This window comes from Tachypleus tridentatus, chromosome 3, assembly GCF_004210375.1.
Source record: "Tachypleus tridentatus isolate NWPU-2018 chromosome 3, ASM421037v1, whole genome shotgun sequence".
Taxonomy (NCBI): Eukaryota; Metazoa; Arthropoda; class Merostomata; order Xiphosura; family Limulidae; genus Tachypleus; species Tachypleus tridentatus.
Window position 1 is genome coordinate 22283288 of NC_134827.1, and position 20604 is coordinate 22303891.

General features: G+C 33.0%; 1 protein-coding gene across 4 annotated transcripts in view; it reads left to right on the forward strand.

The window, feature by feature from the left end:
- The first annotated feature begins 5752 nt into the window (after positions 1 to 5752).
- The window catches only part of LOC143246517 (insulin-like growth factor 2 mRNA-binding protein 1), a 62944-nt gene continuing 48092 nt past the window's right edge, over positions 5753 to 20604 (forward strand). For 2 of the 4 annotated variants that reach the window (XM_076493344.1, XM_076493345.1), the window contains exon 1: positions 12906 to 13247. In XM_076493344.1, coding sequence (XP_076349459.1) covers positions 13070 to 13247 — 178 coding nt within the window. In that variant the 5' untranslated portion in view covers positions 12906 to 13069. Of the gene's footprint in view, positions 5848 to 12905; positions 13248 to 20604 lie in introns of those variants that run through there. The other 2 variants (XM_076493348.1, XM_076493346.1) reach the window with 2 other exon arrangements.

Genomic DNA, 20604 nt, shown 5'->3' on the forward strand with positions numbered 1-20604 from the left:
GGATCGCAGGTTCGAATCCCCATCGCACCAAACATACTCGCTCTTTCAGCCGTTTAGGCGTTATAATGGGACGGTCAATCCCACTGTTCGTTGGTAAAAGAGTAGCCCAAGAGTTGGCGGTGGGTGGTGATGACTACCTGCCTTCCCTCTAATCTTATATTCCTAAATTAAGGACGGCTAGCGTTGATAGCCATCGTTTAGCTTTGCGCGAAATTTAAGACAAACCAAACAAACAAATTAGAAGCCTTAGTTGTAATATTGTAACATTTATAAACCAACGATACAGGAATTTAGTCCGTCATCATGGCTTTGTTTCATGCAAAAAGTAACGTCACTGTTGATTGGATGGTTGAAATAATTGAGATTTTTTTCACACATTTATAAACTTGTTGGTTTCGAGTTTTGGACATCACTGCACTTTTACTACTTTGTGAGAAACATAGATAAGTGGGTGTTGCTTATCAGGAAAAACTATTTAATGTTCTTTAGTGATGGCTCAAAGCAATTGAACAGAAGAGAACAAATCTTTAAATGGTGGTGATAGTGAGAAAAACAACAAATTGGAACTGAACCGAGAACTTCTTGGTAATTTGTTTCTAGTGCTTTTGTTGACAAACTGAACACCAAACCAAAAATTATATATATAAGGCACGTAAGTGTAAAGAAAACTTTAAAAGTTGGTATCGCTTCCACTGTTGTTAATAACAGGAACAACGGTAGTGCACTGTTTGTTCACAGAAGTTTAACTAATGACATCATGAAACCAAACAGTGGCGACGCCAAGGGGGGCTTGGGGTTGCTTGAGCCAAAATGAGCCAAGCCCCCCTTAGCCCCCCAATATTGTTACCTGCATATATTCATAAAATATGAAAAACACAATCATCGTTGTTGCTTAACAATTAACATCAAAGAGGCATAGATCTGTAGAACTCAACGTCTTCATTAAGACGGAAGTATGTGTCATGTGTCCCATAGCAATGTACTGAATGCACTAAAACTCATGCGCTGTATTGCCGCTCCTTGTGTAATGCCATTCTATCTTGAGGTTTGACGAAGATTAGACAACCTCGTTGAATTCAAGTTACAACAGATCATCAGGGATTTTACTTGATAAACCAAAGGTTTCACAGGTATTTACCCATTAATTTCATTTATTTTTTATTGAAAAGTAAAACATAGCATGCATGTATAAGTGTATTGTGTATAGGTCAAAGCATTTAGCGGTGTTGTGTCCTCTGTGAGCTCATTTAGCATTGTGTATCAGCCATCCAAAATTTGCTGCCAATCACCAGGACAGGCGCATTGTTTTGAAGTAATACTGACTATAAACACAACATGAAAGATAGTTAGCCTGATAGTGACCTTACTTTTCCTCAGAATATATTAACTTTACATGGGATAATTCGTTTCTGCTATGTAAACTGTCTTTATGTTATATTTCTTTTGATTTGTAGCTTTACTCTTAATGGTATATTAAATGTTCAATCTAAGCTAATCTTGATTTTCTTTATTATTATGTATTACCTTGGGTGGAATTTAGGTGAGCTTCCTCTTTTACATATACACATATTTTCATAAACAGAATATTTCTAATTTATAATAATGAATTATTAATCAGAGTATGAGTTTCCAATGAAAACTGAATTGAAAACGCAGTTCAAAATAGCACACCTTTCTGAAATGTACCTTGGTATTTACATTATTATAATTTACCATCTGTACTTCATATTGATGGCATTTTGGGAAGCCCCTCCACAGTGTACCTCAGACCCCCCAACGAAAATATCCTGGCGCCGCCACTGAAGCCAAATAAACTAAGTAAACAGTTGGAAACCAAACATCATGAGCATCTTCAAGTAAAATATTAGAAAAGGAAAGACAACATGGTGGGAAAACAGGTCAATGTTCCATCAAAACCTTGAAAGTTAGTTTAGAAGCATTTTATTTGATTTGGAATCAGCCTGAAGCCACATTATACAAAACAGACATTAGCTCTTCCTGATACCATAAGAATATGTGATCATACGTGGAGAGAGGTGTGGTGAGGCTCTCACATTTATCTCTTTATCATGTAATGCTGTCCCAAAGTTTATAGACGTAATCTCTGGTATGATAATAATACAATGGACAACACACATCCAGAACAATATGAAATTCGCTACATAATTTCACGAAACCACAGATGTTGCTGATCTAGCTCAGATTTTAGTGTTTGTAAGACACTCTTTTAAAGATGAAGAGTGTTATGTATTATAATTTATCCCAGACGAGTCTCCGTTTTATTATGTTACATATTACGATTTCAAATAGTAGTAAATTTTCATTTTAATTTAGAAGTTAATTGAATATAGTTATGTATCAGAATTATGATATTTGCCAACAAGATTGATACTCGCAAGTTTCTTTCTTAACACAAATATATTTTAATATACAAACAACAACACAATTTCTAATAATGATTATTGCTAATAGTTATTACAAATACAAACTTACAAACAATATTAAGTCTTCTATTATATTCGATCTGGAGCTGAATATTTTATCGACGATTCACGTTGAACGCATTAATTCTACGCTGATATCGTTTCAGTTTACCTAACGGGTAAACCATCTCTCACTGCTCGCGCGTGAGTTTTTTACAGAAGAAGATATGTAATGTTCTCGTAGAAATATGAACGTCCGAAATTAAACTGTTTGTAGTGTACGAAATCTACAAACATTCCTGGTAAAGTACCTGCAATTTTCTGATTAATAAGCTTTAATCACAGTTATACTTTCCAAGGCTTATTGCATACCATCAGTATAAAGTGTTTCGCCGCGTGTGACGATTTATAAACTATAAGGCGAGATTCTCGAGAGTTCAGTTAGCAGTAATACCAACAATTACTAGTATTTTTACAAACACACGTTGTACATTGTTGATTTTTATGCTCCAGAATCTTCTAGAAATTTAGAAAGTAGGCGGAACTTTCGCAATACACATTTAACAGCGTAAGCTACACGCATTTCTAAATATATATATTTAACTAAAACAAACATCAATATTAAAATAACTGTACATTAGTAAATCCGTTACAAAATTTTTGTTTTGCCGAGCACTGGAAGGAAAAGCCATCTTTTCTCTTGTGCAACTGAAACACGAACTTCTCTCTCTGTCTTTTTTTTTTTTTGTTGTTGTTAGGCTGCAACTCCACAGTAGCAGTGCATTCTATGGACAAAGAGTGGCTTCTAGCATTCTGTTACCTAGCTGATACTTTTAACAAAAAACCTTAAATTGTTACTATCGGAATAGCTGTCCGAATTTCGTCAAAAACTCTGTTGTGAAAAAAGTGTGTTTTGTGTTTTTCTTTTAGCAAAGCCACAAAGGCTATCTGCTCAGCCCATTGAGGGGAATCGAACCGCTGATTTTAGCGTTGTAAATCCGGAGACATACCGCTGTACTAGCGGGGGGCCGTGTGAAAAAAAAAGCAGTTAGAGAGTGGAAACTGTGATATGTTTCCTCGCCTCGATTATTTCTTCGTTACGCAGTTCTCATTAATCTAGAAAAACCCTGGTGTAAATTTACAGATTAACAGCAAGAATTAACGGAGAAACGCGATTGAATCCGGAATCCACCAATGACAGCTCAAGAAGAACTAATAGAGCTAACCGTTGGTGAAAACTCTTCAGGTAGAATTTAAGTCAAAATATTTTGGGAAATGGTGGATGCTAGAGTGCTCAAAGACATCAATATACCTGTGCGAATCAACGTTTTCTGTTCCGAAAGAAATCAAAATAAAGCAGCAATCTTGTTTGCCAGTAGAGGGAGTTTCCGAGTTGTAGGGTTAACAATTCAGCCACGAATGGAACCTCATCTTATACCAAACTAAGATCAGTCCTTCATACTAAAATTGAAAAGTAAAGAAACACTTTTTGCCTTATTGTTTGCATGATTTTAAGACTTGTTTTATGTTTATATAGGATGTGAGAATGAAAGAACAAAACGCATGTTTCAAAACAAGCGACACCATAAAAATGCTTGCTCGCCACTAGCTTGAACCATGAATGATTAACTCAATAAAAATTTAAATAATCTTTTGAACTCTAAAACAATAGGCTAATTTGTAAAATATAATTAGTTTCTGAAAGTTAGAGCAATAACCTAATTCACTACGGTATTTGAAATTTAATTCAAAGCTTAATCTTTTAAACCTAAAGAATTTCTGAATATTTAACCATAACCAGTTTAACTTCTCATTTTACACAGCCATAAAGATTTATAAAAACTTTGTAGATTTTGTCCTCTTGAGGACTTAGCAGAATAACATCTAGTTATATATATACTAGTCCATTATACGTGGCGCCAGTGCACTAGATCCATGTGTGACGTATTCATGAAGTAATATTTGCACCCTGAGAATAAATAAAATTAAAAGTTATTTGTGATGGGAAACGAAGGCGAAAAGGAAAAATCGTGATCCCTATTACAAGTCTACATGCACACAGGATAAAAAGTTTTCAACGTTGGGGGTTGCATGTCGCGTAATGAAAACGTTTTTCCATTATCATATAAGCAAGAGTTCCACTACAATGTAATGATCTATAAGAACAAAAAAAATGATGTTGAGCTGCATGAATTTTTATGTTCTTTTCGGATAATTTCAATACTTCTTCTATTAGTTAATTTCTGTAGTATTAAGTAAAGATTAAAAACACAAAAAATGATATATCAAAGATTCAATCTCAGTAAATGACAACAAAAAATGTAATCAAATATAACATCTGTATATTCATACATCAGTTGAATGATGTACCACAAGATTATTTCCAACAATTTTCTCTAACAACTTTTTAAACAAATTCCAAGCTAAAATATGTGACTAGAGTGCTTTACTCGCAATCTGTATGTCGCGGGTTCGAATCCCCCTTCGCCCTTTCAATTGGGGCTCATTATAATGAGACAGTCAATGATACTATTCGTTGGTAAAAAGAGTAACCCAAAAGTTAGAGTGTGATGTTGATTAGTTGTTTTCTCTCTAATCCTCGCCCTCCGCTAGTACAGCGGTAAGTCTACAGATTTACAACACTAAAATCAGCGGTTCGATTCCCCTCTGTGGGCTCAGCAGATAGCCCGATATGGCTTTGCTATAAGAAAACACACGCACTCTAGTCTTTAACTGTTAAATTAGGTCTGCTAGAGTAGATAGATAGTCCTCATGTAGCTGTGCATGAAATTCACCTTATGAGTATTTTTTATTGGGCATGACATAAAGTTTTAGCATCTCACATTCAAAATTTTATCGAAATACTTTTTATTTAAGCTATACCAATTAGCGCAGCGTTACATCTGGGCTAATAATCCATATTTTAATAGTATATAAGTTTTAAGTTCTTAATTTTAAAAGATGTTTTAAAAAATCATGAATTTCTCCTAGTGTGACACACGTGACACATTTTTCTTAGCATGTCATCACACCTTGAAAAAGTACAAAATTAAACGTAAATTGATCCCCATCAAATCGTCATTGCTCAAATAAACCATAGTTATTATAGTCTTCAATTTTATTTGGTTACAGAGCTATCGAATAGAAAATCATACCTATCCTTCCACACCCACCTGTCATATTCTCTATTTCATAATTCGCTAAGAGTTCACTTTTACATTTAATTATATATTACTTATAACCAATAGAAACTCAAGGTTTTTATCTATCTAATGACGTTCTGTATTACGTTATGTTCTGGATGGTTAAATGCCAATTTCACTCAAGAGTACAAACAGCGTTCTTGTGATAAAGTTAACGGCTATATTGTATTAATTTGTAAGGACTGTTGTCGCAATGTTAGTAAAACAGAAAATTTTCAAAGGTAAGGAAACTTGTTTACTTTTTGCATGTTATTAGTTTATGTTGTTTCGAACATTATTTAGTTAAAGAAAAATTATTAATTGCAATACTGTGAGTAGTTTAGCGATATTAGGGTTAACTCTCTTCGACAACCAAGAGCGAGTAAAAATATCTGATACTAATTTATTTCTTGTTTATGTTTATTCTTTATGCATGATTATAAAAGCAACAAAATGTAAAAATAAGGATTTGTTAAGTAAAATAAATAATAATAAAATAAAAATGTTTCACGAGGCACGCACGCGAGCTGTTTGTACCAGCTCTTGAGTAATGTAATTCAATAGTGTAACGTGAGCTCCACGTTCCCCGAGTGATTTACAACTTGTAAGAAACCATACAGCAGTTCAAAGGAAAATGAAACAAGAAAATTTAATTATAAATATATCTATGCTGTTACGAACTGGAGATAATTAAGATAAACTATTGTGGTTGTATATTACAATATGAAATCATTATAGAAAGAAAAAAATGTTAATTTAGATTTTTTTGTGTTTACGAGGTCAGTCACATTTACCATTTTAGTGTTAGAGAAAATAACACTTAAAACTGTCAAGTGTTACCTTAAAAATTTAAAATATATTCAGGATGTCTTGCACAAAGAATGTTTGAGATTTTTGAGATAAAAAATATTTTAACATGAGAATTACTTTGCAGATGGACTATTCGAAACAAATACTCAATAAATTTACAAACAAACCTTTATCTTATTTTTTAGAAATATTTCACTAAGAATAGGATTTTTATGTGTAAAAACTTGTGCTGCAAAATTGTATGAAGATATGCACATTGTATTGAAAGTTAGAAGTATTAAATCTATAAAGACTAAATGACTACGAAGAGGTCGCGTGGTCGGTCATATAGACCGACCACTCAGTGATAGCTCGGACCAAACCAAATTAATATATGTGGTGGATCTGGGTACATGCTATTTTCTCTTTTTTATTGTAATTGATTACCTTGATAACCTCACACAACATTGTTGTTATAGCTACACAATGAGCTATTTGCGATCTATTTACAGTGAGGAACCAAATTCCAGGTTTTATCGTTGTATAATGGAGACTTATGCTGACATCACTGTAGGCTCATTGAGAATTTGCTGACCTTGGATCACTAACAGGTCGTTCAACATTCATTAAATAAGACGAGTGTGTGTTTATTTTAGCGCAAAGCCCAATTTGTCCACCACAAAGAATCAAATTCCAGATGGGTAATACGACTAAACGACTTTGCAGTTTATTACCATACGATGAGATATTTTAACTGAATTACATAATATAATGTATAAAGTTGAGTTGTTGTTCTTTTTTTTTCATAATGGGACCAAATAACTAGTTCATCTCTAGTGCCTTGATCCTATTTTGGACCCTAGTTTCTATGTAAAAAAGTGTCCCGAAGTTCACATATAAACTATTAACCATATTTGTTCTCAAGCGCGTCCATAGGTACCTCAGCGGTAAGCTTAAGGTTTTACAATGTTAAAATTTAGGGTTCGACATCAAATAAAGATACGAGTCCTGAAATCGTAAACAAAACATTGATAGCAGTATGTCATGAGAACAGGTGAAGTGAGGTAATTACCCTATGATCCAGTGGTAAGAGACCCGAAAATTCCCAAAAGTTGTATAAGTTTTATACAAAGAAAAAGCTAATAAAAAGACAACGGTTAAATAATATCTGACAATAACAGAAGCAAAATAACAACTAAATAAGATTTTCTTCTTTACATTCATTATTTACTGAGTAAGTTTTAACTTCTCTAGAATGTGAGGCTCGGAATGGCCAGATGGATAAAACACTTGACTCGTAATCTCAGGGTCGCGGGTTCGAATCTCTGTCACACCAAAATGCTCGCCCTTCCAGCCGTGAGGGCGTTATAAAGTCACGGCAAATCCCACTATTTATTGGTAAAAGAGTAGCCCAAAAGTTGGTGGTGGGTGGTGATGACTAGCTATCTTCCCTCTAATGTTATACTGCTAAACTAACGACGACTATCGCAGACAGCCCTCGTGTAGCTTTGCGCGAAATTCAAAACAAAGAAAACCAATCTATAGATTTGTAGGCACAGAATGTAAACTAAAAGCGACACATGAAAGATGTTCGTAACACCTTAATCACACAACATGGAAATATTCGTTTACATTCGAATGTGAAGCCATATAGATAGAATATTATGAACTTTAAAAGAATTGTGACCTTGCATTCGGTATAACTGTGTGTGTGTGTGTGTTTTTTGAATTAAGCACAAAGCTACACAATGGGCTATCTGTGCTCTCCCCACCACGAGTATCGAAACCCGGTTTTTCGTGTATAAGTCCGCAGACATACCACTCTGCCACTGGGGGACTTCGGTATAATACATACTTAATTTAGAAGAAGAAGTAACGAACCGTCATGGCCACGTGGTTAAGGCACTCGACTCGTAATCTGAGGGTCGTGGGTTTGAATTCCTGTCACACCAAACATGCTACCCCTTTCAACTGGGGGGACATTATAATGTGGCTGTCAATCCCACTGTTCGTTAGTAAAAAAGTAGTCCAAGAGTTGGCGGTGGGTGGTGATGACTAGCTGCCTTCCCTTTTAGACTTACACTATTGAATTAGGAATAACTAGCGTATTTGGCCCTCATGTAGCTTTGCGTGAAATTCAAAACATACCAAACTTACATACTGAAGTAAAGAATTTTTCAATATGTTGAATAATCTAGTCACTAAGATGTTATTCGTTATTTTTGGTAAGTGATGAATCCGTACATAATTATTTACGATTTTGCAAAACTGACAGTATGAAATATAGTTATGCAAATATTGTGATAAAGAAATCTACTTAAACCAGAAACTAAAAAATATTTATTCTACGGTATCTTTGGTATGTGCCAGAAGATAAACGTATAGTTTCCATAGGTATTCCCATCTAGGCCCTAGGTGAAAGATTGTTTTCGCTCTTTTGTGTGCTCGTGTGTACAAGATAACTTTTATTTTTTTCTATCTGATTTTGCTTAGAAATGGAACAAAGGTTGAGTGTCTTCAAATGCAAGACAATCAGTTTTGGGTGAATAAATCTCAAAGGTCACGCTCAAGGCCAATTCCATTTGTTGTATAGATATTTTGAAACACTTTCAAAACACATATATTTGAGATATAAAGAGACAGTTGGCACTTAGATCTGTGTTTTTACTGTTTAATTTATATTTTAAGTCGGTTACTGCAATATCCCCCACTTTTGTAGGGTGCAAAGCCACATAAGTCTATCTATCGTGTCCACCAATGGGAATTGAACCACTGATTTTAGCGTTGTAAATCTGTAGACTTATCACTGTCGCAGGCGAAGGACAAATTTTGTAGTTTGAATTTTGTCATAACTATTTACCGTGAGCTGACTTTAAAGAAATGAGAGGTTGTTTTTTTTGTTTTGTTTTTTTACATGTCTGCCTCTATACCAGATTTTTCAGAAATTTCGAATCTTTTATCAGAAGACAAACGTTAGAAGTGAGATGTATTTTCGACTAGTGGCAGTGTTGGTACTTGAAACATAATTATTTAAGCTGTTATTAAAAACAGAGAGCCAACTGCTGCTATTATTAGCTTGATTGTCTCACAATTATATCAACTTGTCGAGCCAAATTTAATTCACTTTTCATAGTTCTGCTTTTTGGTTTTTTATCTTATGAGACACGAATATGCGATGAAAAAACGTGTGATTCGCGTTTCAGTTGTAATTGTTAGAAGTGAGCTTGTTTTGATGTATTTATTTTGTACTTTCACGTTTCGTTTGCTTGTAGAAGAAAAACACATTGTGCTTACCAAAGGGAATCGAGCCCCTGATTTTAGCATCATAAGCCTGCAAACTTACCGCTTGCAAATTATAAAGATTTTAACTCCATTTCAGAACGATCTGAGTTAGTTGATGATTTGTGGAAATAGAGAGAGGGAAAAAGCCAGTAAATAATTTCCGAAAGTTAAGGCTATCTGTAATTTTGAAGAATTTTAATAAGCTTTTACTAAAACGACAGAGCGTGAAATAAATGACGCATTAATTTACTACCATGCAGAGCTGATAACCCTTGTTTCCAAGGGGAAAGTAGATATTTCAAGGCAGGACTAATAAACTTTACTGTCTGAAAGAATTTAGGTATGTAGAGTCCGTTAATAACACAAATGACTATATATATATATATATATATATATATATATTAACTGATAAAAGTTGTATATATTATTTTTTTCTTATTAAATGTCGGTAATTACGTTATTATAATCTATTATGAATATTTAACTGATGATGTAATAATTGCTACAATTTTTCTACTTCCCATTGCCCAATTAACCTCTTAGTATAAAAGGAATAAAAAAATTATTACATTTATAAGACACCACAAACACTAATGAAAACGTGGCATATTGCGTAGAAATTGGGCAAATCTGTGAAGCAAAATCGATCTAATAAATGGTTGTAGTTTTCTAGGAAAGGAATATAACACTGTATATCTGTAGAAATAAATATAAGTCACTAACCTTTAATTTAGAAAACGCATGTATTAAGGCTTTTCACTTTTAGCGTAATTCCATTAAATGTTTGACATTTTAAATAAATGTTAAACTCGTTATCCTTTGATGATTATGGGCATATTTTAACTAACAAAATTAATAGCCAAGATGGAAATTAGAAAAGACAAAACTGTAAACGTTTCCATTTTCATGAGCTTTTCACAAATACAATAAGTATTCTATCTTGTCATAATGGCTGGCATGGTCAGGTAGTTAAAGTACTTGACTCGCAATCTGTAGGTTCGAATCCCTATCCTCCTGAACAAGCTCGCCCTTTCACCCTTGGTAAAAAAAAAGTATCTTCAGAATTTGTGGTATTGACTAACTGCCTTCCCTCTAGGTCATGAGTGCTGAATTACGAATGTAATTACATTTCTCGTGTGCAGCTTTGTGTAAAATTCAAACCAATCATATCATAAGATAAATTAAAATATCCTATTAGATGCTAATTCGTTTCATTGCAAGTCTAATACTTACGTAAGGATTAGCTTGAAAAATTAGACAACTAAATTTTTTATCGGTTACAGGAAGTAAAAATAAATGCTTTTTGATTTGAAATGGTACTATCAATTTACGATTTTTATTACATCGATTCTTTGTTTGGTTACACTTATCCTACAATTATTACTGTGCATAAAAAGTCTGGAACTAGATCGAGAAATAAAACTAGTAATATTATCCTGTAACTGACCTACCCAAAACAAATAATATGCACATAATAGACCTGTTTTTTACATACCTGCACGTTGAAGCAGTGAACATAACTCTGATATTGTAATGTGGGACAAGAAACAGAGTTGTAAATGACCACAGGTGATGCATGTAAGGTAAATGTTTACAGCTGGATTGCTTCTGTTTTTGAATTCAGGTAGCAATGAACAACAAATACACATTACTGTGACTGATTTAATCAAGTCAATTTAATCTGGTATCGAATTTCAATTTCCTGTGCAATAATAATTTAGGTTATATGTTATATCTGCGTGTGTGTGTGTATACGATAGGTTTCTACTGAAAATAAAATTTCAAATAAGGGTTCCTTGGTCGTATAAAGGTTGAGAACCCCTTGTATAAACGATAACGCTAGCATTTTGTTGCTATGCCGATATAAAATCGGTTCGGCTTGATGCTGAACTAGATGTACGATTACAAACATTTCACATTGAACCTAATTTCACGGTGTGAAATGTGAAGTGAGAATGTTAATCAAATTTTTTCATTCTCACGAATGTACACAGCGCACGCTAGGTAAGAGAAGGTGGCGTTTCTTTCTTATACCAAAACTACCTCGGGTTATCTGTTGTGTCTACTAACGGGAATCGAACCTGTTATTTTAGCGTTATATATTCAAAAACTGACCGCTGTTCCACCGGGGAACAGGAGAAAGAGAGGAGAGAGATTAGTATACAGTTTTTCACAAAATGTTGTAAGGACTTCATTCGGCAAGTGTGGTGGATAAAAAAACATCTCTTTAGCATGGTACCTTATTTATATTGACGTATGCCTATTCATATGTCTTTAATTTTTTATTAATGTTAAAACGCACACACATAAAATTATACAAATAATTTATGAGATAGGATTTTAGCAGATAACCGTTTTCATTCTACTAGTTTTGCCTAAGTATCTTTTTTGAGAATGCTTTACCCCAGTGGCACAACGGAATGTCTGTGGACTTTTAAAGCTAAAAAACGGATTTCGGTACCCTCATTGTAGACGCAGCACAAATAGCCAATTACGTAGATTTGTGCATAGCTATTAACAATCTAAACAAACAAGCAAACCATAGTCCCTGCAGTCAGTATAAAATATAATAAATTGATTGGTTATCCGTTATTGAGCTCCCTTGCTTTTCTTTAGGCCTGGCATGGCCTAGCGCGTAAGGCGTGCGACTCGTAATCCGAGGGTCGCGGGTTCGCGCCCGCATCGTGCCAAACATGCTCGCCCTCCCAGCCGTAGGGGCGTTATAATGTTGCGATCAATCCCACTATTCGTTGGTAAAAGAGTAGCCCAAGAGTTGGCGGTGGGTGGTGATGACTAGCTGCCTTCCCTCTAGTCTTACACTGCTAAATTAGGGACGGCTAGCACAGATAGCCCTCGAGTAGCTTTGTGCGAAATTCCAAAACAAAAGCTTTTCTTTTAGGCCCCAGAAACCTAAAAGATTTTAAATTACAATTACTGCCAAGATGTTGCATATTAGATTAGATTAATTATTCGTATAAAACATCATTTGTACACTGTTTTTAAACTTTGTTTCAGTTAAATTTGTATGATTATTAGTGGGCATTGATAAATGTTTGAAATTATTGTGATGAAATATTTAATAATTTTTCTGCAAAGCATATAATATGTACAATAACAGACGTAAAGAGACATAGAAGTTAATAAAGTTCTGATGAGTCAGCGCATGAGTAACTAAAAATAAGGCGGGAAACGATACGAGTCACGTGACACGTTGAGCGAGCACGTGGTAGCCACATTTTGGACGACGTATTTCTCTGACAGAACAGTGAGTATCATTCTTAGACTAGTATAACCCATTTTCCCAGTTTACCGCAAGCTTTGCATGCTGGATCTGCCTTAACCTACGGTTTTTATTCAAACCTTAAGTAAATTGTGTAAATTTATACTTTAGTTATGAATCAACTATACATTGGGAATTTACCAGTTGAAGCTACCGAGGAGTCTTTACGAGAATTATTTTACGAACGATCTAAAGTTGTTCCAAAAAATGTTCTTGTGAAGAAAGGCGGTTATGCATTCGTTGAATGTCCCGATGAACAGACTGCGAAGAAAGCTATTGAACTTTTAAATGGTAAGCAGTTTTGTCCAGCTCTCGAAAATATGTTTGATGTATCATTAAAAATTTGTACAATTTAGCGTTTTCTAGCTGTGTTTTACTTTTTAAATTGCGTAACAACAGATAAAGATAAGTTGTTGTTTCAAAATGGCGTCATTAAATTGTTAGCATAGAAATGAATTTACATATATTATTATAATAAGTAGACGAAATAGGATATAATTAGGAATTTAATACTCAATAATATATTACCGTTGTTTTTAAATAATATTTGACTAAATCAAAATTAAGCTTAATTAATCATAAAAAAATTATACTTTTTTTAGGGAAATTAATTTTTCCTGAATTGGAATAAAATATTAGACCTTTTCAACCGAACCAAAACGTCTTTTAAGCTCTGCTAATTTTTATGTATCTCTTTGATAACATTTTTATTAGTCACGTATTGAAGCAAAACCCATTTTCACGTTATTTACTCAGTCCATTTTTATATGCCATCTTAAAGTTTGATTTATCCATTACACGAGGTTATGGTTTAGTAATATTATAAATTGGTGATTTAATTATTGAAGTAAAATTAGGGCTTTCAAATGAGTTATTCCTGCAAATAAGATTGGTATTGTAAAACACTTCAAAAGGTTGCTTGATATATTTTGCTTTAACTGATAGTACATTCATAATGTAGGTATTTATAGATGTTAGCAATAACAAAGTTAAACATTTCCAAGTGTTAAAATTTATTTGTAGTCTAGTTTGATCTTTTACTACTGCACATTTTACCTTCTGAAATACAAGGAAGGCTACATTTACTACCTTTTTTGGTATGTTCTATTTTCCTACCTTTTCAAATTAAAACACTAATGAACACAACATGCTATCATTCAAACCATAGTTAGTTATTGTTTATTGCAGGATTCTTTTTTATTGGTAATCAATATTCACTTAACTTCCAAAGGCTTAATTATTATTATATTAACATGCAAGTTTTATTTGTATTTCCAACTGTTTTATTCTACCCACTAGAAAATTAATTAAGACTCGTTTCAGCTTTGAACATTTGAATAAACTTGCTTCTTGTTTGTCAATATTTGAGAGAAAAAATTGCACATCTTTTTAAGTATATATAATAATACTTAGAACTATTATAACATGAAACTCCATAATTGTAAAACTCTGGATAAGTTTCACATTCCACTACTATTTAATTTATAACTACCAAGGTTTGGCCTGTCAAGACATGACTGAACTATTTATGAAATGTTTAATTATCCTTTTTTCTCAATATTTTACTTATTTAAATACTTTTGAATATGCATATCTTAAACTATTTATGATTTTTAAGTGGTCCCTTTTTCATTTCAATACTAAACTTGTTTAAAAACAAAAAAAAATCTGCTTGTGAACTTGGTTTTAATGAGAAAAATTTAGTGGAATTATGTAAGCTGTTTCAATAGCAAAACACACACTAAAAATAAATAGCTGTGGAATTGTATGGAACTTTTTAATTATTCTTTGTTTGAAACTAATTAATTCATTTTTTATGTAAATATTTAGGTAATTCTCATCATGAACATTGACATTTGACACAAGGCCTCTATCACTAAAATTATTTAGCATGTTATTAAACTTGTAACCCTAGTATTTAAAATGGTATGACATTATTAGTTTCAAAGTTAAACTAACATAAGTGTAGAATAAATGAAGTTGAATTAATTCATATATTTTAACATTTTAGATGCTAAAATAATCTTTCTTTACAAGAGGTGGATTTAAAAGGTTGGACATTATTAAGTTTTAAGTTATTGCTGACATATTTAGTCTTATTCTTCAAAACATTGTTTAAAGTTGGAAGTTTTATGGAATTTTACATGTTGCTAATGCTAACTCCAAATCGGAGCAGGACTAAACCTGCATAGATAGCCTTTGTGTAGCTTTGTGCAAAACTCAAACCAAACTAAATCAACCTGATAATTCATGTAATTAATTAAATGAACTTCTTTCTTATAAATAATGCATTGTTTCATCAGTTGGAAGTTTTATGGAATTTTACATGTTGCTAATGCTAACTCCAACTCAGAGCAGGACTAAACCTGCATAGATAGCCTTTGTGTAGCTTTGTGCAAAACTCAGACCAAACTAAATCAACCTGATAATTCATGTAATTAATTAAATGAACTTCTTTCTTATAAATAATGCATTGTTTCATCAGTTGGAAGTTTTATGGAATTTTACATGTTGCTAATGCTAACTTCGAGCAGGACTAAACCTGCATAGATAGCCTTTGTGTAGCTTTGTGCAAAACTGAAACCAAACTAAATCAACCTGATAATTCATGTAATTAATTAAATGAACTTCTTTCTTATAAATAATGCATTGTTTCATCAGTTGACCCTTATCTTTATTAATAATACTTTCGGGTTTAATGATTTACCTTCACTAAAGGTTGTTAGGAAAGTACATGAATGTAAAAGCAAACCTAAATGTAGGCATTGATGTCTTTTGGTTGATTTTGGCAGAGGGTCACCATGAGGGATGATGGACCTTATCTTTACCTTACCTTACATTCAAGGGTTGATACCTGTAATGACCCAATAAATCTTGCTAACACTATTGACAACTGTTAAATTATTTAAGTTGTTATCCATGTCCAGGAGGGTAAATTTCATTTGATGACTGTTTATAGTAATGACTTTAAATGTGGAATGGGTGAATATCATAACTTAATTTGTTGGACTTGTCAAATTAAACATCTCCACAATTATAGATAAATATAATACTTTCATATTAGTAATGTTATGGTATTTCTTGGTTATGTTGTGCGAGTTGTGACACTGTTAGAACCAAATAATTCATTATTTAAGGTTGAATTCAAGATACTTTCTTTTCAATGTTAAAGTAATACAAATATTTGTTATTAATTGGAATTTTATATTGTATTTAACTGTTTCTATTGTAGTAGAATTTGTTCAATTTGTGTTTTTGGAGTGTTTTACATTTTCTGTATTTGAAATTTCTTAAAGCAGAAAGGACTTTATCCATAATATTGTATTGTTTAAAGAGTTCTAGTAGACAATTAAGATGTTTTTAAAGAGATTTCTTTAATTTGAAATTGTTTAGTGTATTTGGACTAAGCACAACCTTGTCACTTGTGTATCAGATTGGGATATATTATAAAAGTATCAGCCAGTCCTGATTTGTTGAAATGGTTCAAGCAACTTGAGTTGCTTACTGGCAATTTTCCTCCATTGTATAGTTGAATTTGAGAGGGGTTATAACTGAATCCAAGTTTTCTAACTTACTAGATTATCATGTTGTGTACAAAAAGTGTCATTCAGGTAAACAAATTTTATGAAATTATTCTGGAATAATTTAAACTCTTGGTATAAACAACATATTGTGAAAGGCACAAAAAAACGTTTGTCTTGTATCTAAACAAACCTAAGGTGAGCTTGTTTGTTTACTAAGGTCATCACCCCCACTTGTTAAAACAATGGAAACATTAAATTTGTTGCATATAGCCATCCACATCTGTTGAAGAAGAAAGCGTTAAGTATATATAAAACAACAGAGTACAACAAATATTGTTTTCATGGTAACATCAGTTGTTACACTATACATCTGGATATAAATATCTTTTAGTTATTTTTGTTTTGATAAAAAATGTTTCAATGATACTAATTCAAGACATTAGTATGACTGGCATACCAAACACAGGTTCTTTTGTTAACAAGTCCTGAATGTTATGGTAAGAATTTTTTGACAAGTCTTTGTGTAAATACAGATTTTCATTGACTTTTTATTGTTATAGTTGTAGCCAAATACTGTAAAGAAGATTCAGTTTAGGGTCCCAAACATGTATTTGTGAAAGTTGGTAAACTACTTGTGTAACTTGTTCTTGTTGTAAACCTAATGTAACTTTATAAAATGTTAATGTAATAGGGAAAAATCGTGGCAGACTCAAATTATTACTTGCTTAACATTTTGTATAAATTTGGTATAAACATTTAATTTTCAGTTTTAGCTTTGTTGCTACTCCATATAATAAAATGCAGTTCATAATCGTAAGTAGGAAGAGGTAATTTTTTTGTTTCACAGGACTAATAGGATAGATAACAAACTCATTTCAGGAAGTTTTTCGAGAGATACAGAAACTTGTGGGCCAAAGTTAACTCTTATTTTCGAGATGTATGAATGACTTCCAAACAATAGTTGAGCATTACAGCAAATACAATAAGTTGTTTCAGCTCAAGTTCTTGAGTTGTTTATAACAGTTTCCCAAAATGGGAATCGTGGCCTTTCTTGGGGCCGAAAAGAAAGATGCTGAATTAATTTCAAATAAACAGTAAACTGATAAAAATTGTTTAATTGACACAGTAATTGAAATGAAATGTTGCTGTTTTTCAATCACTGTACTAAATTTATAGGTTTGGGTCCTCAATTTTTAATCTACATCAAGGTAGCCTCAAACGTTGTTTGAAAACCACGTATTTACGATTTTACACCTTCTTAAATTTGTTTGATCTTAAACTGTTGTAGCGTATGTTTGTGCATCGGTAAGCAACTGAGAAAACATGTTTCAGTGTAATGAAATTCAGCAAGATACAAACGTCCACATTCCAGCTATACTGTTTTTGATTTACATTCTTAAACGAAAATACTGCTTAGTAACCAAAGTAATCAGTTGTTTGTTTTATGGGAAAGCTTTATATTATGCATTTAACTTCTGTTTTTATCTGTTCAGTTGCTGTTTAGGAAGTGTAAAGATATGCAAGGATTGAAAATGGGGCCATACCGTTGTTTATGGCACACACTGTAGGAGGGAGAAATTCTGTGAAACCAAATCTGTCTCGAAAGATGCAAACTCGCGTCACCTAGGGTAGGCGCTCTGTACGGCACATTGTACTCGCATCACCCTTAGTACAGCATTGTTTAAATCGGTTAAAGGCATTTAATTTATATAATATTTAGAAGTTTCATAATACGTATGTAACTTCTACTTTCATTTTTTAACTTAGAATTTAAATATTTTTTTTGGCCGCCGTGTATGCATTTGTAGAAGAGTTCAGTAATTAGTTTCGTTTCTATAGGTGCCTGGAATATTATTTTCGATGAATTCATGGCTGAGAAATGTTTTCTCTGAATTTTGAAAATCTGAAGCTGTGGTTGCATACGTCATTTCCGAACACAATTCAACCACGCGTGTAGAACTCTTACTTCGCTGCCACGTATTAAAGGTGTACGTTAATTTAAAAAACAACAACAAAAAATTGATAATATTTTCTAGTAGTATTTCTGCTTAGCAGATGACTGACTGCAATGATTCATGTTATTTCTAATAATGAACATTAATCATATCACTTCGTATTTTATTTAAAATTTCAGGTAATTACAGCGCAAAAATTATTTGAGAGTCGTGTTGAAATAGCTTGGGGGATCTCATGGTTTCGTTATCCAAGGAATTTTTGGCACCATTGACCAGTTGCAGTTAGTTTTTCACCAGTGTGCCCCGAGGGTTTCATCAAAGAATATTTAGGAACATTAAAACAACAAACAAACTACAAAACACTACTGCATGTGACAGTGTGGGTGACCCAAAAATCAAGGCAAGTGGGTTAGAGGTTGTCGTCAGTGGAAAAAAACTTGGAAAATATTACAACTTTTGAGGTCCCTCTTTGTTTCAGAGCTTTCGAAATTGTTGTTATATTAAATGATATGATTTAATACGATGAAACGAATCCATTAATTAAAACGTATTTTGTTCATATTCTACGAAGAGTTCGCATGAGAAAATATTGTGAACTGAAATAATAGCGTGAAGTGACGTCAGTTAATAATGATGCTAAACATTCCTGATTTAACCAACTCGAGAGAAATCAGTTAATAGAAAATTCATTGTGAGACTAATATAAGTGAATTATAACTTCTTAGTGATGACCTTGATAGTTATAGAACTTTAACAGGTTAAAGCGACAATGAGCACTCAGGTTTGGGTTGATTTGTGTTTAATATAAATTCGACGTTCGGACAAACTTGCGTGAAATATTTAAACGTTTCATACCTTCAGACTTAATGAAGATAGGACTTTAAAATCTGTTAATGAATTTTACATCGTTCACTGTTTGTTGGTGACGAGTTAGTTGAGTTTAACCACGAGCACGTGAATTATTGGTTTGTTCGTATTTAGTTGAATGTTTATTTTTATTTTCCTTCTGTTTACGTTCAGAACACGACCAAAGTTAATAAAAATGACCTAGTTAAAAAAAATGCAAGTGTTGTACACGTGCTTTGAAATTTTAAATTTATTTTAAGACAGTCTAATAACGAAACCTTTTCCCTACGTTGCATCCGTATAAAAGCACCTCTTTGTTTTCGTATGGGAAATCAACTATAAAATCCAAAAAGGTACATTTCGATAAATCCAACGTTCTGTTGTGTTAGAGAACTTTTGAGTTACGCTGTTGTAAAACAATGCGTGGCATAGTTTTTTCTCCCATTTTGGTGTATGCAGATGAACCAATCTGTGGCACAGCCGCACGTCTTCAGGCTTCTAACGTTAGACATCGGGTTTATATACCCATGATGGGCACAGTGCAGATAGTTCATTGTATAACTTTGTCCTTAACTGCAGAACAACCCAGATTCAGACGATTTATATATATATATATATATATATATATATATAAGACAACGGTTTGTGAGTGCAATAAAAATTGTAATATACTGTTATTTCGTTGGAGCACTGGTATGTCTTCAGGTATATTCTGCTTACAAAGTGTTGTCTTGTGTAAAAGTTTCTTAGCGTAATATGCTTCTATACACATCTAATATCTTGCCAGTTATTTCATAATGTTGTCGTGTATCACTTTTGAATAACTCTGTTCTTCAAACCAGTAAAGGAATTTATCATTGTGTATATAAAAACTAGCTTGATATGCAACTTCATCTTGCTGTGCGGCTGTAACTGAAAACAGACACGGCATGGCCAGGTGGTTAAGGCACTCGACTCTTAATCCGATGGTCGCGGGTTCGAATCCCCGTCGCACCAAACATGCTCGCCCTTTTAGTCGTAGGGGAATTATAACGTTACGATCAATCCCACTATCCGTTGGTAAAAGGGTAGTCCAAGAGTTGGCGGTGAGTGGTGAGTTTAACATGTTAGCATAATTGTTACAAACATTATCACGTTAACAGTTTTAGAGTAGAAACAGCAAAGTATCGTAAGATATACATGTGTAATTATTTTATCTTCTTTTGTGATTTATTTTTTAAATTATGTTTCTATTACTGTACATTTCCTGATGATGGTTAGTTATCTCTTATTACTTTATGAATAACGAATTGAACGTCTGTCAGAAATAGTAACGTGCGAATA